At 36.8% G+C, this 20182-nt stretch overlaps 1 protein-coding gene across 1 annotated transcript in view; it reads right to left on the reverse strand.

The window, feature by feature from the left end:
• The window catches only part of LOC147571217 (EF-hand calcium-binding domain-containing protein 13-like), a 78225-nt gene extending 59260 nt beyond the window's left edge, over nt 1–18965 (reverse strand). The window contains exons 1-4 of the mRNA XM_086696523.1: nt 18882–18965; nt 16174–16317; nt 7623–7698; nt 2227–2370 (exon numbers count right to left, since the gene is read on the reverse strand). Coding sequence (XP_086552649.1) covers nt 2227–2370; nt 7623–7656 — 178 coding nt within the window. The 5' untranslated portion in view covers nt 7657–7698; nt 16174–16317; nt 18882–18965. The remainder of the gene's footprint in view (nt 1–2226; nt 2371–7622; nt 7699–16173; nt 16318–18881) is intronic.
• Between the last annotated feature and the right edge of the window lie 1217 nt (nt 18966–20182).

Below are 20182 nucleotides of genomic sequence, written 5' to 3' on the forward strand. Positions count from 1 at the left end.
AGGAAAAGAAAAGACTATATGTAAAGGCTATGGCAGGAGGAAGCCTGGTATATCACTGAAACTCTAAGAAGGCACAGTAAGCAAAGCAGAATGTGGTCTGAGATGAAGCTGGAGATCTAAGGTAAAGGCCAGACATTGCAAGTCCTTGTACGTGACCTTAAAGGGCTCTTCATCCCAAGAAGTATTATTAGAGTTTATGCAAGGAGGTAACATGATCAGATGTGTGGGGTTTTTTTATTTTTTTTATTATGTTTATTTATTTTTGAGAGGGGAGGAGGGGCAGAGAGAGAGAGGGAGACAGAATCCGAAGCAGGCTCCAGGCTCCGAACTGTCAACACAGAGCCCAACATGGGGCTTGAAACCACAAGCCTGAGATCATAACTTGAGCCAAAGTCGGACACTTAACTGACTGAGCCACCCAGGCACCCCACAGATGTGTGTTTTGAAAAGATCATTCTGTCCATAGTGTTAAGGGGGATAAGACTGGGTGTGGGTGGGGGCACCTGGGTGGCTCAGTCGGTTGAGCGTCTGACTTCGGCTCAGGTCATGATCTCACAGCTCGTGAGTTCGAGCCCCCCGTTGGGCTCTGTGCTGACAGCTCAGAGCCTGGAGCCTGCTTCGGATTCTCCCTCTCTCTCTGCCCCTAACCCACTCGCATTCTGTCTCTGTCCCTCTCAAAAATAAATAAACATTAAAAAAAAAAAAAAGACTGGATGTGGGTGGACTTGTTAGGATGAACAGTGATGGTCCTAAGGAAAAATTATGGTAACTCGGACTAAGGTAATGGTGGAAAATAGAGAGATTTAAGAGATATCTAGAAGTTTAAAATAATAGTAATTCACAACGGTTGCATGAGGAGAACAGAGAAAACAGAGTTGCCAAGGATAATTCCCAGGTTTCTGCTTCCTATTTCTTGAGACTATTCTAGTGCCAATAGGTTCTATTTAATTCCTACAACAATCTATGATATCAGCATAATTTTTCAGTTTAGCTCCCCAAGTACAAAGCCTGGAAATCCAGACCAGAATTCCATAAGCCAAAAAAAAAAAAAAAAAAAAAAAGCCACAGTGGTTTCATATGTAATTTCTGTTGCTTCTGGTAGAGCATGCCCTAAAGGCTATTTAATAATATGACTTGAGATTAAGCTTTAAAATCCCTATTTTATGGGCATCTTTATGCTCCAGAACATCCCTCCACTTATGTCTATCAACCCAGAACTCACCATAAATGACTACCTACTAAAATTCATGCAGCCTGGTTCTATCTTCACAGTACATCCCAGCCACCAAAGACCCCCTAAAAGCCACCACTGACAAATGACAAAAACCTGTGGAAGCCCATGGAAAAGGATGCCATGTCTGATAATGTTCCTGCCATATTTACACAAACTGTTCCCTCAGTCTAAAATGTCTTTCATTACCACCTTCATTACCACCTTCAACCAACTAACCCCTATTGATCCTTCAAGATTTAGCTCAGACATCACATCCTCTGATGATCTTTCCCTGGTGTTTCCAGTATACATTTGCAGCCTAACTACATTCTATAACAGTATTTGCTATACAACATTATCATTTTCATTTTATTTGACTCTTTCCACACTAGAATGGGAACTCCTTTGGAAAAAGAAATGTGTTCTATTCATCTCTGTATCACCTTGCATAGTTCCAAGCACAGTAGATATTAAATGACTATCTGACTCATTAAATACATGGATAATCAATGAATCAATCGTTTATCAATCCATTATTATCAGACACCCCCTGGTGACATATAAACATATAATACAAAACATCTGCTAAATATCTCCATAATGTTTTTTTAAAAATCTACATTTTGCAAAGAGTAACTGAATAGCATGAGAAGATTGTGTAATCAAAGCTATCTAATAAAGTTAAAAATTCAAGAAATTTAGGTCTCCTAATTTGTGAAGCCAATGCCCTTGACATTAAAGAAACCATCTCTCCACAAACAAGAAATGGAAAAGAGAGGAACGTTTGAAAAGAAAATAAATACATTTTTTTCTTACATTTTTATCAAACATACCAAAATCTAATAATTTTAGAAATTTCTCATTTAATTTTTCTAGACTATCTCTTACCACAGACACCAGTAAGCAATGTTGATAGGTGGCAAGAGGTAAGAATCAAGAAGGAGAGATGAAGGATGAATCAGAACACTGATATCCAAGAAAGATATATTTACATAGTAATTCAAATAACTCACTGTCTATACTAGCATGTTTTATCACTTCCTGAAAAGTTTCAGGAATTACAGGAATATCCATGCTATCCAAAACAGCAGCCAGTTCATCAGTCGCAACTCGACCACTTTTTATCCTACAGAAAATCTTCAAGGCATTCTGGAATGCTGCAAAAATATAATAAACAAAGAAGTTATTTTATCATGAGAATCAACAGCTTTTCTTGGAGGGGCTGATTTTGTGTCAATAGCCTACCAGGGTACAATACCTTTCCATAGGCATAGGGTTTTCTAAAAATGTACCTGCAAGTAGGCATTTGCCCAATTCTGACCACATTCCTAATATAAAATGTAATTTTTGCTATTATCACTACTGATATAATATTAGCAAAGATAGGTGCTATTTATTGAATGCTATTTATATGCCAAACATTGTGCTAAAAGCTCTGGATTATCTCATTATACTATATTCACCGCTTAGTTAAGCCTTGTAACTAAAATAATTTCATATCTATCAGTGGTATAATCTATAATAGCAAGGCAGCTTAATCTAAAATTTGAGGGCATCATTAATTGTTTTAAAATGTAATTTAGAAAAAATAGTGTAAAAGAAAGAACAGAACAGATGCAAAATTTCTCTTCAGATTTTTTTATATTACAAAGAGTTTAGCAATGGTTTAACCACTATTTAAAGGTCTTCTATTTCTCCATAGAAACTTCATTTTCTTATGCTAACAGTCCTTAACATCAAAAATGAATTGGAAAGATTTGCAACAATATGGATAGAACAAGAGTGTATTGTGTAAGTGAAATAAGTCAGTTAGAAGAAGACAAATAGGTTTTCACTCATATATGGAATTTAAAAAACACAACAGATGAACATAGGGGAAGGAAAGGAAAAATAAGATAAAAACAATAAGAGACTCTTAAATACAGAGAACAAACTGAGGGTTGCTGGAGGGGAGGTGGGTAGGGGGATGGGCTAAATGGGGGAGGGGTATTAAGGAGGGCACTTGTTGGGATGAGCACTGGGTATTCTATGTAAGTGATGAATCAGTGGGTTCTACTCCTGAAACCAATACTACACTGTATGTTAACTAATTTGACTTTAAATAAATAATTTTTTTTTATTTTTTATTTTTTTATTTTTTTTTTCAACGTTTATTTATTTTTGGGACAGAGGGAGACAGAGCATGAACGGGGGAGGGGCAGAGAGAGAGGGAGACACAGAATCGGAAACAGGCTCCAGGCTCTGAGCCATCAGCCCAGAGCCTGACGCGGGGCTCCAACTCACGGACCACGAGATCGTGACCTGGCTGAAGTCGGACGCTTAACCGACTGCGCCACCCAGGCGCCCCTAAATAAATGATTTTTTTAAAATGAATTGGAAAGAACACAGCTAAATGAAAATATTCATATTAATGAGAGAATTTTCCCTAAACAGATGTCCTCCTTAAAATCTAAACAGATTGATACCTGCGTCCTAATGCTAAATTTAAGTGATCCTCAGACTACCGCACCCCTTAATTTGATAAGGAAACACAATTCCCATAATCCACTTCAGAGAGCAAATCACTTTTTGTCAGACTACATTTTCTCGGAATTCAGGATATAACGAGCCTACTGATCCACAAGTTCTTAGATTTGCACAGTCATGGAGGAAGAACTGGGCATTATTCACTCATCCAACCAACCAGTTGTTATTGACCAGGCGAGCAAAAGTAGCAGAGGAAGGACCTCTGAGAATCCTCTCCTCCATAAAAGCTGTGAGAACATGGACGCAAACTGTCAGAATCAACTTTTTTCAAAACTCTGGCTATAAATCAAAGGCTTAGAGTCATCCAAAGAGTGTTTTCTTTCAGAAAAACGGCTGAACCTCAGTAATCGTGAGCTTTGTGGCATTTTAGCTTGCCATTATTCCCATCTTACCATCCCAGCTTCCCAGGAGCCTTGAAAACTAAGAGCCTACCCTCATGATGAAAAACAGCAGCCTGACAGCCAATGGAGAAGAATGAGTTTGGAACTTCTTCAAAGCCCCATTCTCTAAGAACTCTCATTATTAGACCTGCCTTGTGGCTCCCTGGAAGACCCTACTTGCCAAGCTGCCTTATTTGACGGGACTCAAAGCTTGCCCAAGGCAAAGAGCCTTTTCCCTGGAAGTACTCCTCAAACACAATCAGAGGCAATTAGTTAACATTATAACTGTCTGAAGTGGTGGGTAATAGTTGGAGCAAGCACTGGATGTTACATGTAAATGATGAAGCACTAAATTCCACTCCTGAAACCAGTATTATACTATATACTAACTAATTAGTTTAAGTAAAAACTTGAGACAAATGAACCAAAACCAGTCAGATTCAGGAGCCTGGCTCTTAAATGCTATTGCTGCTCTTCCAATGACATACTAATATTTTTTAAGATTAAAAAAAAAGTTTTTTTTTTGGAGAGAGAGAAAGAACAGGGGAGAGGGGCAGAGGGAGGGAGGGACGGAGGGAGGGAGGGAGGGAGGGAGGGAGGGAGGGAGGGAGAGAGAGAGAGAGAGAGAGAGAGAGAGAATCCCAAGCAGGCTCCATGCTCAATGTGGAGCTTGACTTGGGGCTTGATCCCACAACCCTGGGATTGTGACCTGAGCCAAAATCAAGAGTTAGATACTCCACTGACTAAGCCACCCAGGGGCCCCGACACAATGATTTTTAAAAATCAAATAAACCCACAACTGTACAAAGAAGAAAGATAAAAGCAACACAAATTTCCCATCCAGGGCATGCAAAAAATGATGGATTTTGATTCATATCCTACTTGGATACCTTTCTATGTCTCTTTACGTTCATCAACGATTGTGAACATTTCACTCAATTAAGACAGTACATATAGTATACTGCCTTTTCACTAAAAATATGCCATGGACCTATTTACAAGTCAATAAATGTAGATTCATGCCATTAAAAAAAAAAAAAAACAATTGGGGCAAATAATAGGCTAGCAAACAAGCTTAAAAGGAAAATCTGGGAAATGAGATGTCTTTGAAAAGTTCCAACATATTCCTGAGCATCTAGATGGCTGCACACATAAACAGGTCTGTACCCAGGAAAACCAGAGTAGGTTCTGAACTCTCAGGTCTGGCTTACGTTGAGGATATACACACGCAGAAAATGAAGGCTAAGGAAGAGTTGAAAACTATCTGTTTGAGTGTTGAAGGCATGCCCCAATGCACACATAGGGTCCCTCTGGTTCTCCTCTACCTAATAATTGGCAACTAATTTTGCCTTAAAAGGCACTTAAGGACACAAGCATACATGTATAAACTATAATGTGAAAATAAATATGTATGAAATATAAGAAAAGATATTCATTGTGAAAGTGTCTATACTAGGAAGATAATTAGAATCAATAAAGGATTAAATAAATTATAGTATATCTACATTTTTCAGACACCATGCAGCTATTAAAAAATAAAAGGATCGAGCACTTCGGTGGCTCAGTTGGTTAAGCACCCGACCCCTTATTTTGGCTCAGGTCATGACCTCATGGATGCTAAGATCAAGCCCCACATCAGGCTCTGCACTGACAGCATGGAGCCTGCTTGGGATTCTGTCTCCCTTACTTTCTGCCCTTCCCTCACTTGCTCTGTATCTCTCTCTCTCAAAATAAATAAAAATAAACTTAAAAACAATTTTTTTTTAAGTAAAAGGCTGACCTACACTTACTGGCACGGGGAAAATTTTCCAAGACATATTACTCAGTTAAAAAAAAAAAAAATCATGCTAGACAACAAAGTACATAGCATGATCCCTTTCTCTTAAAGTATAAGATGATCATATTTTCCCCTTTTATTTTCTTAGGGTCTCTTGATTTCTACCTGTATGCTTGATCTTTTCACTTGCCTCTATAAGACCCAGGTACTCTAGTTCTCTTCTGCCTAGTAACTGATAACTCATTTTCTCTTACAAAATATGTAATATGTAAATATTTATATACATTCATAAGTGCATATAATAAAAGATGCTAAAGTCAACATTAACTTTAAGATAGGAAGGATTAAAGAGGGTATTTTACATTTATATACTATTATATTGCTTGGATATTTTACTAAAAATAGTGTATTTGAGAATTAGGCATACTGTTTTAAGAGGAAGAAAAGAAATTTGGCACTTCTTGGTTGGTCTCAGAACACTGGACCATAAATAAAAAATAGGTCAAAATAGAAAACCAGAACTTCAAAAACAAAGGAATACATGATAGCTCAACTGGGGCTCGACAAGCAGGCCGTACTTAGGTACCCAAACACACTTACAAATCTATAGTCAAGAAAAAGCTATAAGCTGAAAACCAAGTAGACAAAGAGGAAACCCAGTGCTATAGGAGTTCATCAAAATGCCAAGTAGGAAGAAATTCAAAGAGGGAAAGCAAGCCAAGCATCACATCTATATTGCTAATTGATGCATACGGTAATGTATTAAATAACATTCACTACATTAATGAATAAACATTAAAGAGTTTTCTTGCCTCTTGCTTCTTATCCAGGTATATGAAGATTATCACATTCATATATCCTTGATTCCAAGAAAGTACAGGCTGGTTGACAGAAATATATAACCCCAAGGACAGATTATAGGAATTTGATCTTGCCTAATGGCAAAACCAAGGAACTGGTTTCTGTTTTGATTTGTTCTAACACAAAGAACTGTTAAAATTAGGTCACAAACCCTAGAGATTTCAGAATATTGGAAGCACTGTTTCTATCAGTAACAGGAATATTTCTTCCAATCACTTTCTTTGCTATTTACAGGAGTGTAAACTAAACGTTGTTAGGAGATCCATCAGTGTCTGAAACTTTTAGGGAGAAATACAAGCAGATTCCAAAGAGAGCAAAGAAAGTACTATTCACATTGGAGAAGAAAGCAGATATGAGATTTCAAAGGGAAAAAAGAAAAAAACCACATGAACAAAGAAAGGCCTGGAAACAAGAATGAAATTGGCATGTATAGACATTTGTGTCTCTAACTGGAGCACGGGGTTCTTGCCTGGAAAAGATTCTACCAAGAGGAAAGTGGCAAGAAAAATTATAAGGGGGTGAGGAGGTCAAGCATAAGGGTTTGGACCACATTCATTTCATCACAGGAAAAAGCATCTACATTTTTGGGCAGGAGAATGATATGACAAAAATCGTGTGTTAAGAAAATCTAGCCGTTGCATGCAGGAAAAAGTGGAGATTATGGATAGAAAATTAGGATACTGTGGACAGGTTTTTAGTGCCTTTTATGAAATAACTCGTGTCGAATTTTTCTCAACCTAGGCTACAGGGGAAAACACTATGTGAGAGATCTGAAAAAAACATAAATCCATATAACCATCCCACCCTAAAATCAGTGACAATCAAAATCATTCTTTTCTGCAATTTTGAAGAATCGTTTTTTTACCTGGATCCTGGGAGACCAAATAACAAAACATCATTCACAGTCTTAAGGAAATCTGAAAAATCCAGCATTCCATTAACTATAATAATGGTTCAGAAACAGAAGGAAAAAACCTGCATTAGCAAACTCATTAAGAATATAAGATAAAAATGCAAACTAAAAATGTGAGTAGAATTAACTGATAGTCTAGAGGAGCACTAACATTAAATATAGACTGTAAAAAGAAAACCTATCATAAAACATAATTACACATTTTAATTATGTAGTAAATAGTGCCCAGCAATAATCAAAATGATATAGACTAGAATTTAAGATACTGCAATATTCTTTACTCAAAGCTCTAATTTTTATACTTGTCATTAGATGCAAAAAAGTCATGCAACTTGTCAATTTTACATATATAATGGTTTTACCTGAAAAGAATAGGACTGATTTCATTGTGTTCTAGCTAAGACCCTCTATACCAGTGGTTTTAGGGGAGATTACAGATCCAGATGAGACTCTAATGAAAGCTTTGCCTCAAATCATTCCATCTCCTTCTCTCCTCTCCTCCTTTCCTCTCTCTCTCTCTCTCTCATTACACACACACACACACACACACACACACACAAAATGCATTGAACAAATGCACAAAATATTGCACAATATTAAAGTCTTCACCCAAAAAATCCTCTCATTTATCGTGCAAAAAGTAATGCCTATTTATTAAAAGAAAGAAAGAAATCTAAATTGTACAAATGAAAATTTCAGTAAGAAATTATTGCTTGGTTTGAATGAGAAGTTGAAATTATGGAGCTTTTTTTTCTGCATGATAATGCACAGGTCATCTCTGATGAGCAACTAGAGCTGAAAATCCAGATTTACAAAGTGTGACAAAACACAGAATCAGGATTCTTCTGTCTCATTTTCTAGACAAGCATAGATCTGCGTCAAGGAACATCTGAATTTTTCAAGATTCTTCAAGTTAAATAACTCTAACGTCATTTTCCTCTTCATATAGTAAATGAGGCCAATTTGGAAAGGGTTTATCTGTGTTTGGAAGAAACTTATTATAAATTTACATTTTAAATTAATGTAATCTGAACAAAGTAACTTATAAAAGAACATTTCAGTGCTTCTGGTGGTCTGCAGGCTTCTACTGTCAGAGAAATTGACAAGGCTTAGTTGTTCTCATTGCTAAACCACAGAAACAGTTTCTGGATTGGAAAATTTGTCAAGTTGTCTACCTCGAAATTTCTTTTTCAGTGTCATAACTTGAGAGTGGTTTCTCCTTTCCTTCAAAGAAACAATGAAACATCTGTGCAAATTTCAATCAATTATTTTGATTTGTTTTCTGACTTCTATGTGACTTAGGTTTAAACAAAAACCTTATAGATAAAACATCAAGAGCACAATCCATACAAGAAATAGTTGTAGACTAGACTTCTTCAGAAGTATGAACTTAAGTTGAAAGATATTCTTCAAAAATTGGGGTGCCTGGGTGGCTCAGCTGGTTAAATTCCGACTCTTGATTTGGGCTCAGGTCATGATCTCACAGTTGGTGAGTTCAAGCCCCGCATAGGGCTCTGTGCTGACAGGGCAGAGCCTGCTTGGGATTCTCTCTTTCCTCTCTGTTCCTCCCTTGCCTGTGCTCTCTCTCACATATCCAGTAAAGGACTCGTATTCAGAATATATACATTCAAAACGCAATAGTAGGAACACAAACACATTTTCAATGGGCATAAGATATACAGGTAGCAAAAAAGCACATGAAGATATATTCAAAATCATTTGATCATTCAGGAAATGCAAATTAAAACCACAATGAGAAAACACCATACATCTATTAGAATGACAATTTTTAAAGGCTCACCAATTCCAGGATTGACAAGGATGAGGAGCATCTGAAACTGTCATAAATTGTTCATAACAATGTAAAATAATTCAGCTGCTTTGCAAGCACAGTTTAGCAGTTTCTAAAAAATTCAAATATACCTACCATATGACCCAGTTATCCTACCATCAGGTATTTACCCAAGATAAATGAAAGTATATGACTACACAAAGACACATAAATGAATGTTTACACCAGCTTTATTTGTAATAGCCAAAAACCAGAAACAATCCAAACATCATCAATTAAGGAATGGATGAACAAATCATGGTACATCCATAAGAGAGAACGCTGCTTAGCAATAAAAAGAAATAAACCTGATATGTACCAAAGCATAGATGAATCTCAGTATAATTACGCTGAGTGAAAGAAATCAAACTAAAAAAAATGAGTACTTACTGCATGATATCATTTATATAAAGTTCTAGAAAATACAAACAATCTGTAGTGACAGAAGCAGGTTAGTGTTTGCTTGGGAAGTAGTGAGGGGGGGTTGTGGAAAGAGAATGGGGGCTTACCAAGGGGTATAATGGGATTGAGTTTTCACAAGTATATACATATGTAGAAATTTTCAAATTGTAGACTTTAAATATGTCAAGTATATACCTCAATAAAACTATAAAATACGCAGATAATTTAAAATCCATTGAAATAGCCAATTCCAAAAACAGTACGGAGGTTTTGTCTAAAAATTAAAAACAGAACTATCATATCATCCAGCAAGCTCACTTTTGGATAGATACCCAAAGGAAATAAAAGCACTATCTCAAAGAGCTATGTGCACTTCAAACATTGCAGCATTATGCCCAATAGCCAAGAAATGGAAACAGCCTAAATGCTCACCAACAGATGAATAAAGAAAATGTAACCTCTATGTATATGACATATTCTGGAGGGTGGAGGGAATGGGCAGATGTTTGTCAAAGGATACAAACTTTAGGTATAAGATGAACAAGTTCTGGGAATCTGATGTACAGCATGGTGACTATAGTTAATAATACTATATTGTATCTTTGAAATTTGCTGAGAGAGTATATCCTAAGAGAGTAGTGTTCTCATCACACACAAAAAAGGTAACTATGTGAGGTGATGGAGATGTTATTTACTTGATAGCTGGTAATCATTTCACAATGTATATGTATATCAAATCATTACGTTGTACACTTTAAATATATGCAATTTGTATTTGTCAATTATATCTCATTAAAGCTGGACAAGATAACATGACTTGACATAAACCATGTTCCTATAGGTATATGCATATCCTATGACCCAGCTTCTTCATTTCTAGAAATCTATCCTATAAAAATATTTACACAAATGTGCAAGAATTGATGAACAAGGATGCTCTTTATAGCATTATTTGTAATAGCAAAAATTTTAGAGGTAACTTCACCACTAATCAATATGAGACCAATTAAAAGGTATATAACAAATATCCAGGAAGACTACCTACCAAATTATTAACAGTGTGTACTATGAAGAATTGTAGTGAAAGATTGAGGTGAAGAGATAATTTCCATTTTGTAATTTGTAAACTTCTTTAAGCTAAAAATACTAACTTAAAACAAAAAAAACCTTTATATTCAGTTATTAAACTTTTTCTTGTATTTGCAATTTTTACCAAGATATTCAATATAGGTCTACACTTTTTTCAATGTAAAAATTAAGGAATACAAATTTAAACTAACATATGTTATCTAAAATTGTTTGTATGGACACTAATAATGAAGCAGCAGAAAGAGAAATTAAGAAAACAATCCCATGTACAATGGCACCAAAAAGAATAAAATACCAAGAATAAACTTAAGCAAGGAGGTGAAAGATCTGTACTCAGAAAACTATAAAGCATTGATGAAAGAATGTGAAGATAACACAAACAAATGGAAAGACATTCCGGGCTCACGAATTAGAAGAATATTGTTAAAATATCCATACTACCCAAAGCAATCTACAAATGTAATGCAATCCCTATCAAAATACCAACAGCATTTCACAGAACTAGAACTAACAATCCTAAAATCTGTATGGAAACAGAAATGACTCCAAATAGCCAAAACAACCTTCAAAAATAAAAAGAAAGCTGGAGGTATCATAATTCCAGATTTCGAGTTATATTACAAAGCAGTAGTAATCAAAACAGTGTGGTACTGGCACAAAAATAGACACATAGGTCAATGGAACAGAATAGAAAACACAGAAGTAAACATACAGTTAAATGGCCAATTAATCTTCAACAAAGGAGACAAGAATATGCATTTGGAAAAGAGAGTCCCTTCAACAAACGGTGTTGGGAAAACTGGACAGCAACATGCAACAGAATGAAACTGGACCACTTTCTTACACTATACACAAAAGTTCAAAATGGATTAAGAATTTAAATGTTAGACCTAAAACCATAAAAATCCTAACAGAGAGCAGAGGCAGTAATTTCTCTGACATCAGCTATAGCAACATCTTTTTAGATACATCTCCTGAGGCAAGGGAAACAAAAGTAAAAATAAACTACTGGGATTACCACAGAATAAAAAGCTTTGGTACAGCAAAGGAAACAAGCAATAAAACTAAACAATAACCTACTGAATGGGGTAAGATGTTTGCAAATGACATACCCAATAAAGGGTTAGTATCCAAAATATATAAAGAACTTATATAATTCAACACCAGAAAAACAAATAATCCATTTTAAATGGGCAGAAGACAGGAACAGACATTTCTTCAAAGAAGACCTACATATGGCCAACAGACACATGAAAAGGTGTTCAACATCACTCATCATCAGGGAAATGCAAATCAAAACCACAATGAGATATCACCTCACACCTATCAAAATGGCTAAATTTAAAAACACAAGGAAAAACAAGTGTTGGCAATGATGTAGAAAAAAAAAAGGAACCCTTGTGCATTGTTGGTGGGAATGCAAACTGGTGTAGCCACTGTGGAATACAGTATGGAGATTCCTCAAAAAATTAAAACTACCATATGATCCAGTAATTGTACCTCTGGGAATTTACCCAAAGAATAAACATTAATTCATAGGTATATAGGCATCCCTAGGTTTATTGCAGCATTATTTAAAATAGCCAAATTATGGGAGCAGTCCAAATGTCCATCGACAGATGAATGAAGATGTGATACACACACACACACACACACACACACACAGAGGAATATTATTCAGCCATAAAAAGAATTAGATCTTGCCATTTGCAAAAACATGGATGGAGCTAGGGAGTATAATGCTGAGTGAAATAAGCCAGTCAGAGAAACACAAATACCATATGATTTTACTCACATGTAGAATTTATGAAACAAAACAAATGAACAAAGTGGTGGGGGGCGGGGGTGGGGAACAGGACAAACCAACAAACATACTCTTAACTATAGAGAACAAACTGGGGGTTACCAGAGGGAAAGTGGATGAGGGGATGGATGAAATAGGTGAAGGGGATGAAAAGGATACTTATCTTGATGAGCACTGCGTAATATAGGGAATTGCTGAATCACTATATTGTACACCTGAAACTAATACAACACTGTATGCTAACTAACTAGAATTAAAATAAAATAAAAACAAATAAAATAAAATAAAATAGGTTGTATGGCTTTGGAGTAGACTTTTATCTTTCTGTCCCTCAGTTTCCCCAACTGTAAATCCAGGTAACTGGAAGAAACTACATCTGAAGTCTTGAAATCTAAAGTTCTAAAGATTTATAATAACAGTATTACTTAAAAGCCTTAAAATGTTCACATCCTTTGACCTAGCAATTTCAATTTTAGTGACCTATCTTTTGTCTGATGAGATAAAGAGAAAAAACCCTGCTTATAACAGCAAAAATATTAGAAATAACATATTTATTTAGATTATTTGTTATATAGCTTATTTTTCAAAACAATTTGTTTTTGTGCTTTGACCTGTTCCACAGAATAATTCACAGCTGCCAAAAGCCAAGCTCTCCAACCAGCCTGATGGCAGGGCCCGGGTGATGGATGGATCGGGACTGCATGGTGGCCCACCGACAGTGAAGCTTCTTGTACCCCTGCTTTTATGTAATTTGGCCTTAGCATTGGTCAGGGCAGCCCCCCTACCAATGAAAGTATACTGGGGATTTGTCGGTTGGGGAATTGCCCATGACAGGCCCCCTGGGAAAAGGACCACGGGGGAAAGAAAGAAGATTCCGCAGGGAAATTATGCGGGCCTACATCCAGCCCTTGCCACCCCCTGTAAAGACTCCTCTACCTAAAGGAAGGATAGCCCCATATATTTCCCAGCCAGGGAGGGGGACAAATGGATTTGAAATCCCCACCCTGGCAACAAAGGAATGTATCTATGGATACAAATTACTCCAACCCCTAGGCCCACTTGGCCCCCAGGAGGCATTCCAGATGATAACTGGACCTGGTGGGTTACGGTACAGAAGGGTTCATTAGTTCCTAGGTATACATTGTCTCCCTGGGAGCGCAGAAGGCGTGGGTTCCCAGGGCCCTCTTGGCTCCCTCCCGGCACCCCAGACCAAAGCGAATAACTTTTGTTCCTTATACGCAAATGGTTCAAAGAAACAATTAAGAAGTCATGTCCCTGTAAATGTTCCACTTGAGGTGTTGAGAGATAGATGACCTTTCATGAAAATAGCAAAGCAAACGCTTTATAGACTATAAATAAACGTAGATACATAATGAAAATAATATGAAGAAATTAATCAATTTCTTGTAACGTTACAAGAAAATAACCATGTTGTCCCTTAATGGGTGATTACACAAAGGAACATTTTTAGAAATAGGTAAAGCCAAGAAACATAGATGACGCACGCTACAAGGAAATTGCTAACAAATATAATGCCACGTTTGCCGCAATAAAGCGGCCAGTCTAACACACTGTTGTTGTCCGTGTCCATTTGTTATTTTCGCCGACGCCGTGCATCCTTCGGGAACCCCTGGACCTGCTGGGGCTGGACCCCGGCGCACAGCCATTTAAAAAGGCAGTGTTGGGGTGCCTGGGTGGCTCAGTCGGTTAAGCGTCCAACCTCGGCTCAGGTCATGATCTCCCGGTTTGTGAGTTCGAGCCCCACGCCGGGCTCTGTGCTGACAGCTCAGAGCCTGGAGCCTGCTTCTGCTTCTGTGTCTCCCACTCTCTCTGCCCCTCCCCCACTCATGCTCTGTCTCTCTCTCTCTCTCTCAAAAATGAATAAATGTTAAAAAAAAAAATTAAATATTTAAAAAGGCAGTGTGGATCTATATTTGTTTACATGGAAGGTTGCCTAACATATAAAGTTAATAGAAAAAGGTAACAAAATTGTATGCATGTGAGTCAACATATATATTTTCCAATTATGTGTTTATGCGTATGTATATACCACAGTTACACACACACACGCACACACATGCTTAGAAAAATCCTAGAAAAATATATGTAAAAATACCAAAGTTCAGCTCTGGGTAGTGGGATTACACATAAGTTTTATTTTCTCCTTTCTATTCTCCTATGCTTTCAGAGAATAAAGTTATTTCCACTTTGAATAATTATTTTAATAATAAATCCCCAAAAAATTATATGTCAAGAGAATTAACATATGGGTAAATAAACATGTCAGAAAAAATAGAGTTGCTTTTTAGTCTTTCTAAAAGTTAGATTTATATTTATTATTTTATTTTTATACCCTCTGAAAGTTGTGTACAGTAGGCACTCAAAAAATGTTGGGGTGACTCGGATAGATAGACGAATGACACCATTGCAACTTGTCAATTCCTGTTAGGTTGCTAAGTAACATTCTATTGGTGGTCCATTTGACTCCTAGTATTCTCCATCTACAAATTTTTTATAATAACCAATCCACATCTTTTATTTGAGTAGCTTGATGCTTTTAACCTCAGAGTATTACTGTGCCATTGTGTGTATTAAGTTTATTTTATTTCTGACCAATCCTTCAACTTACCTATACCATTTTTATTCTAAACTTATCTCTCCTCCTTAATAAGCTTGGAATGATCTGTAAATGTAATCAGTTCTCTATTATTTACCTCTTTGATTAAAGTATTGGACACTGACAACAAAAGAACAATTACTTTTCCAGATGTTTTAAAATAAAATTATTAGGATTTTGATTTGCATTTTTTTGACTACTGAGGATGGAAAATATTTTTATATGATTATTGGCTACATATATTTTCTTGTATGTGATATTCTTATCCGTGAGTCTTACTCACTTTTCCATTCCATTGTTTGTTACTAATTTCTATGAGTTCTTTACACATTCTGAAAACTAATCCTTTGTCACTTCTGTGAATTGCAAATATTTCCAAGTTCATAACTTGTCTTTTTACTTTAAAGTGTCTTTTGATAAATAAAAGTTCTTAATTTTAACATAGTTAAATATATTAATCTGGTCTTTTATACTCAAACACTTTGCCTTAAGAAATCTTCCCTATCGTATGCAAGTAGCAAAAATTAAAAGTCTAAAAATATCAGATGTTGATGAAAGTATGTCATAATCAAATCTGGTAATCAATCAATCCAATTATACTGGAGGCCCAATTTTTTAATATTATCGTAAAGGTGCAAAAAACGTTTTTAGGACATATTATAAAGCTTAGCTTTCCTATGATTTGTAATTAATCTGACCAACATATAACTTACATCCATGTTTGCAAACCTTAAACTAATAATGAAAACACAAAACTTACCATCAATAGCAACAGTCTTTAGTGCCTTTTGCATTTCCGAAGCACTTATAAAAATCTTCAAGGTGTGATGGATCGTTGGCAGATCATTCACATAAATTTTACCACTTTGAATTTTGCTAAAACTTTTACAGGCCTTCTGAAGTGCTAAATACACACGACAAAACGGTTAATTAATTCAAACGAATAATTATCGTCATCCCCGCTACACTCTCTCCCAATGAAAAAACAATGATCAGTAAAGGAAGAAAGAGGAGCAAGTCTTTGTGTTCTAATTCTTTGCTTTAAAATCAATCTCAAGGGGCGCCTGGGTGGCGCAGTCGGTTAAGCGTCCGACTTCAGCCAGGTCACGATCTCGCGGTCCGGGAGTTCGAGCCCCGCGTCAGGCTCTGGGCTGATGGCTCGGAGCCTGGAGCCTGTTTCCGATTCTGTGTCTCCCTCTCTCTCTGCCCCTCCCCCATTCATGCTCTGTCTCTCTCTGTCCCAAAAATAAATAAACGTTGAGAAAAAAAATTTTTTAAATCAATCTCATGATTTATTTAGGTATGTCTAGAGTAAATGACCTCCAAGTCTACAGGTTTCCTAAACAACTCTCAGAAACTGAGAAAAGTCATGCAAAGCTCACATAGCAAAGGCAGTCACAATTTTCCCTGGGAATGTTTAAATCCTTCTTCCATGCTCCCATTATCACTCGGTACATATCTCAGACAAAGCCATTGGTATTGTGATTGCTTGCATGTCAATATCCCTCACTCAACTATCAGGCTCTAGGGGGCAAGGTTTTTCATTCTTCAAGTGCCAGTGTCTACTTCAGAACAGATCCTCAAAAAATGTCTGTTGAATTAAACTGAATTTAGTTCAGTGGGTACTACCCTTAGTTTTCAGAAAAAGAGGTGCTAGATGACAGTGCTAAATACCAGAGAAAGACTAACATATTGGTAACAATGTTTTTGTTTTTGTTTTTAATGTTTATCTATTCTTGAGAGAGAGAGAAAAACAGAGTGCAAGCTGGGGAGGGGCAGAGAGAGAGCTGGAGACAGAGAATCTGAAGCAGGCTCCAGGCTCTGAGCTGTCAGTACAACCTATGTGAGGCTCGAACCCATGAACTGCAAAATCATGACCTGGGCCGAAGTTGGATGCTTAGCCGACTGAGCCACCCAGGCGCCCCACGATGGCTTTAATAACAGGAGTTTTAGTAGAGTATTAGGGGTGGAAACCAGGTTTCAGTGAAATGGGAAGTAAATAAATAATTAAGGAAACCAACTCTTTCAAGAAGCTTCTTTGGGGGCGCCTGGGTGGCGCAGTCGGTTAAGCGTCCGACTTCAGCCAGGTCACGATCTCGCGGTCCGTGAGTTTGAGCCCGGCGTCGGGCTCTGGGCTGATGGCTCAGAGCCTGGAGCCTGTTTCCGATTCTGTGTCTCCCTCTCTCTCTGCCCCTCCCCCGTTCATGCTCTGTCTCTCTCTGTCCCAAAAATAAATAAACGTTGAAAAAAAAAAAATTAAAAAAAAAAAAAAGAAGCTTCTTTGAAAAACATACAGTATAATACTGACACAGTCCCTGAGGAAGCAGAAGAAAATTCAATGGAAGAAAATTAAGAGTGAAGGGATTAGTGACATGAAAGGGAATCTTCTCCAATGAGAAAATAGGGAAGGCTATGGATGTTGTTTACAATCCTAACAGTTCTCCTCGTGAGGAAAACTTTTTTTCCTTTTTTTCTGTATCTATATGAGATGATGGATATTAATTAAACTTACTGTGGTAATCATCTGACAATATATGTAAGTCAAGTCATTATGCTATACACCTTAAACTTACACAGTGCTACATCTTAATTATATCCCAATAAAACTGGAGGATAAAAGATGTCTGGGGCACGTGGGTGAGTCAGTTGATTAAGCATCCGACTGCAGCTCAGGTGATAATCTCGTGGTTCGTGAGTTCAAGCCCCACATTGGGCTGTGTGCTGACAGCTCAGAGCCTGGGGCCTGCTTACGATTCTGTGTCTCCCTCACTCTCTGCCCCTCCCCTGCTCACGTTCTGTCTGTCTCTCTCTCTCTCTCTCAAACATAAATAAACATTAAAAATTTAAAGAAAAAGAAAAGATGCCTAACATAGGGGCACCTGGCTGGCTCAGTTAGTAGAACACGCAACTTCTGATCTCAGGGTTGTGAGTTTAAGGCCCACGTTGAGCACAGAGATTACTTATGAAAAAAAAAAATAAATAAAAAGATGCCTAATATGATGATCAGAAAGGAAAAATGTGCTAAATGACTCCATAAATATAAAGAAGAGGCCCAAGATACGGGAGAGTTCAGTGTCAAGAAGCGAAGGGGGAAAAAAAAGAAGCGAAGGGTACTATGTACCAAGAACTAAATCCTAGTAAAATCAGTGACTCTAGTGCTTACTAATATATTCGTTGGATGTAATAGTCAGACTTTTTTCCCGAAATATTTTAACTAAAATAAGCACATATGTTACATTTTGCCTATCAATATGACAGAAGATATTTCTAAAAAAAGATATTTATGAATACTTATTTTACCTAGTTTGCTCATGCTTACTCACAGACTACAGCATTTGTCACATCATGTAATATTAGTTGATACCATATGCCATTAGGAGTAAAGAAAGCGACACTAATCACGGAAACAATTTCTAAAATGTACACAATCAGGGAATTTATTCACGAAGTTCTAGAATCCATTATTACCGCTTAATTCTTGTGAGTGTCAGTGTCCTTGAGGTACTTCATTACATGATGTCTTGCAGAGGCTAGAAAGCATTTCCCTTTCCCTGTCAAAGAAACAGCCACATTAGAAAGCAGCACAAAAACGAAACAAAACAAAACACCACACACACAAAGTATTTATGCCATTTTTCCATTAAAATACTAGCAAGCCTATCAACAGTTTGAGATTCTCCAGTCTCTTACTCCATAAAAACCTTTATTGAAAGACCATCCAAGTGACAGTGAATTATATACTCTTCATCCCAGAATTCCCACCTTGCTTCTTTTAGACATCTCTCTATGGAGCAGAATTTACCCTGGTCAGTAAGTAGTGCCCATGATTCACTATCCTTTGGCTGTCGTCCAATTTTTGCTACTCTTAATTCAAGTCACAGCAAATTTTATAGAAAGTTATTATAGTAAGGAAAAACAAGAGTATCTTTAAATAGCAAAGAATCCCAGATGCCACAACCTGTCAGTAAAAATTTTTTGAAAAGATGACTTATCTAATCCCCTAACACGTAAATAACTCAAATCATAGAATGTTAGTGTTAGAAGGAATCTCAAGGGTCCGTCTAGTACAAGATTCTTGTACAGATGTGGAGACTGAGGCCCAGAGATAGAAAGTGAATTGTACAAGAGCCTAAGCTAGCAAGGGAGGTCGATAAGGACTCAACGTTAAGTTTGTGAATTCCACATACAGTGATCTTAGTTAGCTCTACGCCACCCTCCCTAGAGCATAGTCTTAGTTTGCACAAACTATTTTGCATACTTTATGTGGAAATGATAGATGATTCTGGAAAGAAAAACCCAAATCTTAATGCAACATTTAAGGGAAAAAAACAATGATTTAAATACCGAATAACTGAGGAAGATGTACAAAGGGGTGATAAAGCCTTGTGAACACTGTACTGATTCGGAAACTTGAGTGAAGACCTTTCTTTCTTAGTCATCTTCTCCTTCAACAGCTTCACTGAGGAAGAGGCAATCTAGAGCCAAATGCAGGAATGTGGGTGCCTGAGATCACACTGGTAAGCCAGCATTACTGGAAAATAAACCTCTTAAAAAGACAGCTAATCATATCTGGGTTCCTCACTGATGTAAAATTGCTTTTTGTAATGGAATTAGAGTTTACATACACTAAAATTTTAAATAAACTATGGAATTTTTTTTGCAGAGTCATGTCTTTCTAAGTATGCAACTAAATCATCTAATTAATGTCGTGTCAATTTAAAATAGTGGATTTCACAAAGCAGGACAAATCTATGGTATAGTGAAGAGAA

This window comes from Puma concolor, unplaced genomic scaffold, assembly GCF_028749965.1.
Source record: "Puma concolor isolate L17-30 unplaced genomic scaffold, mPumCon1.1.hap2 unalloc_scaffold_39, whole genome shotgun sequence".
NCBI lineage: Eukaryota > Metazoa > Chordata > Mammalia > Carnivora > Felidae > Puma > Puma concolor.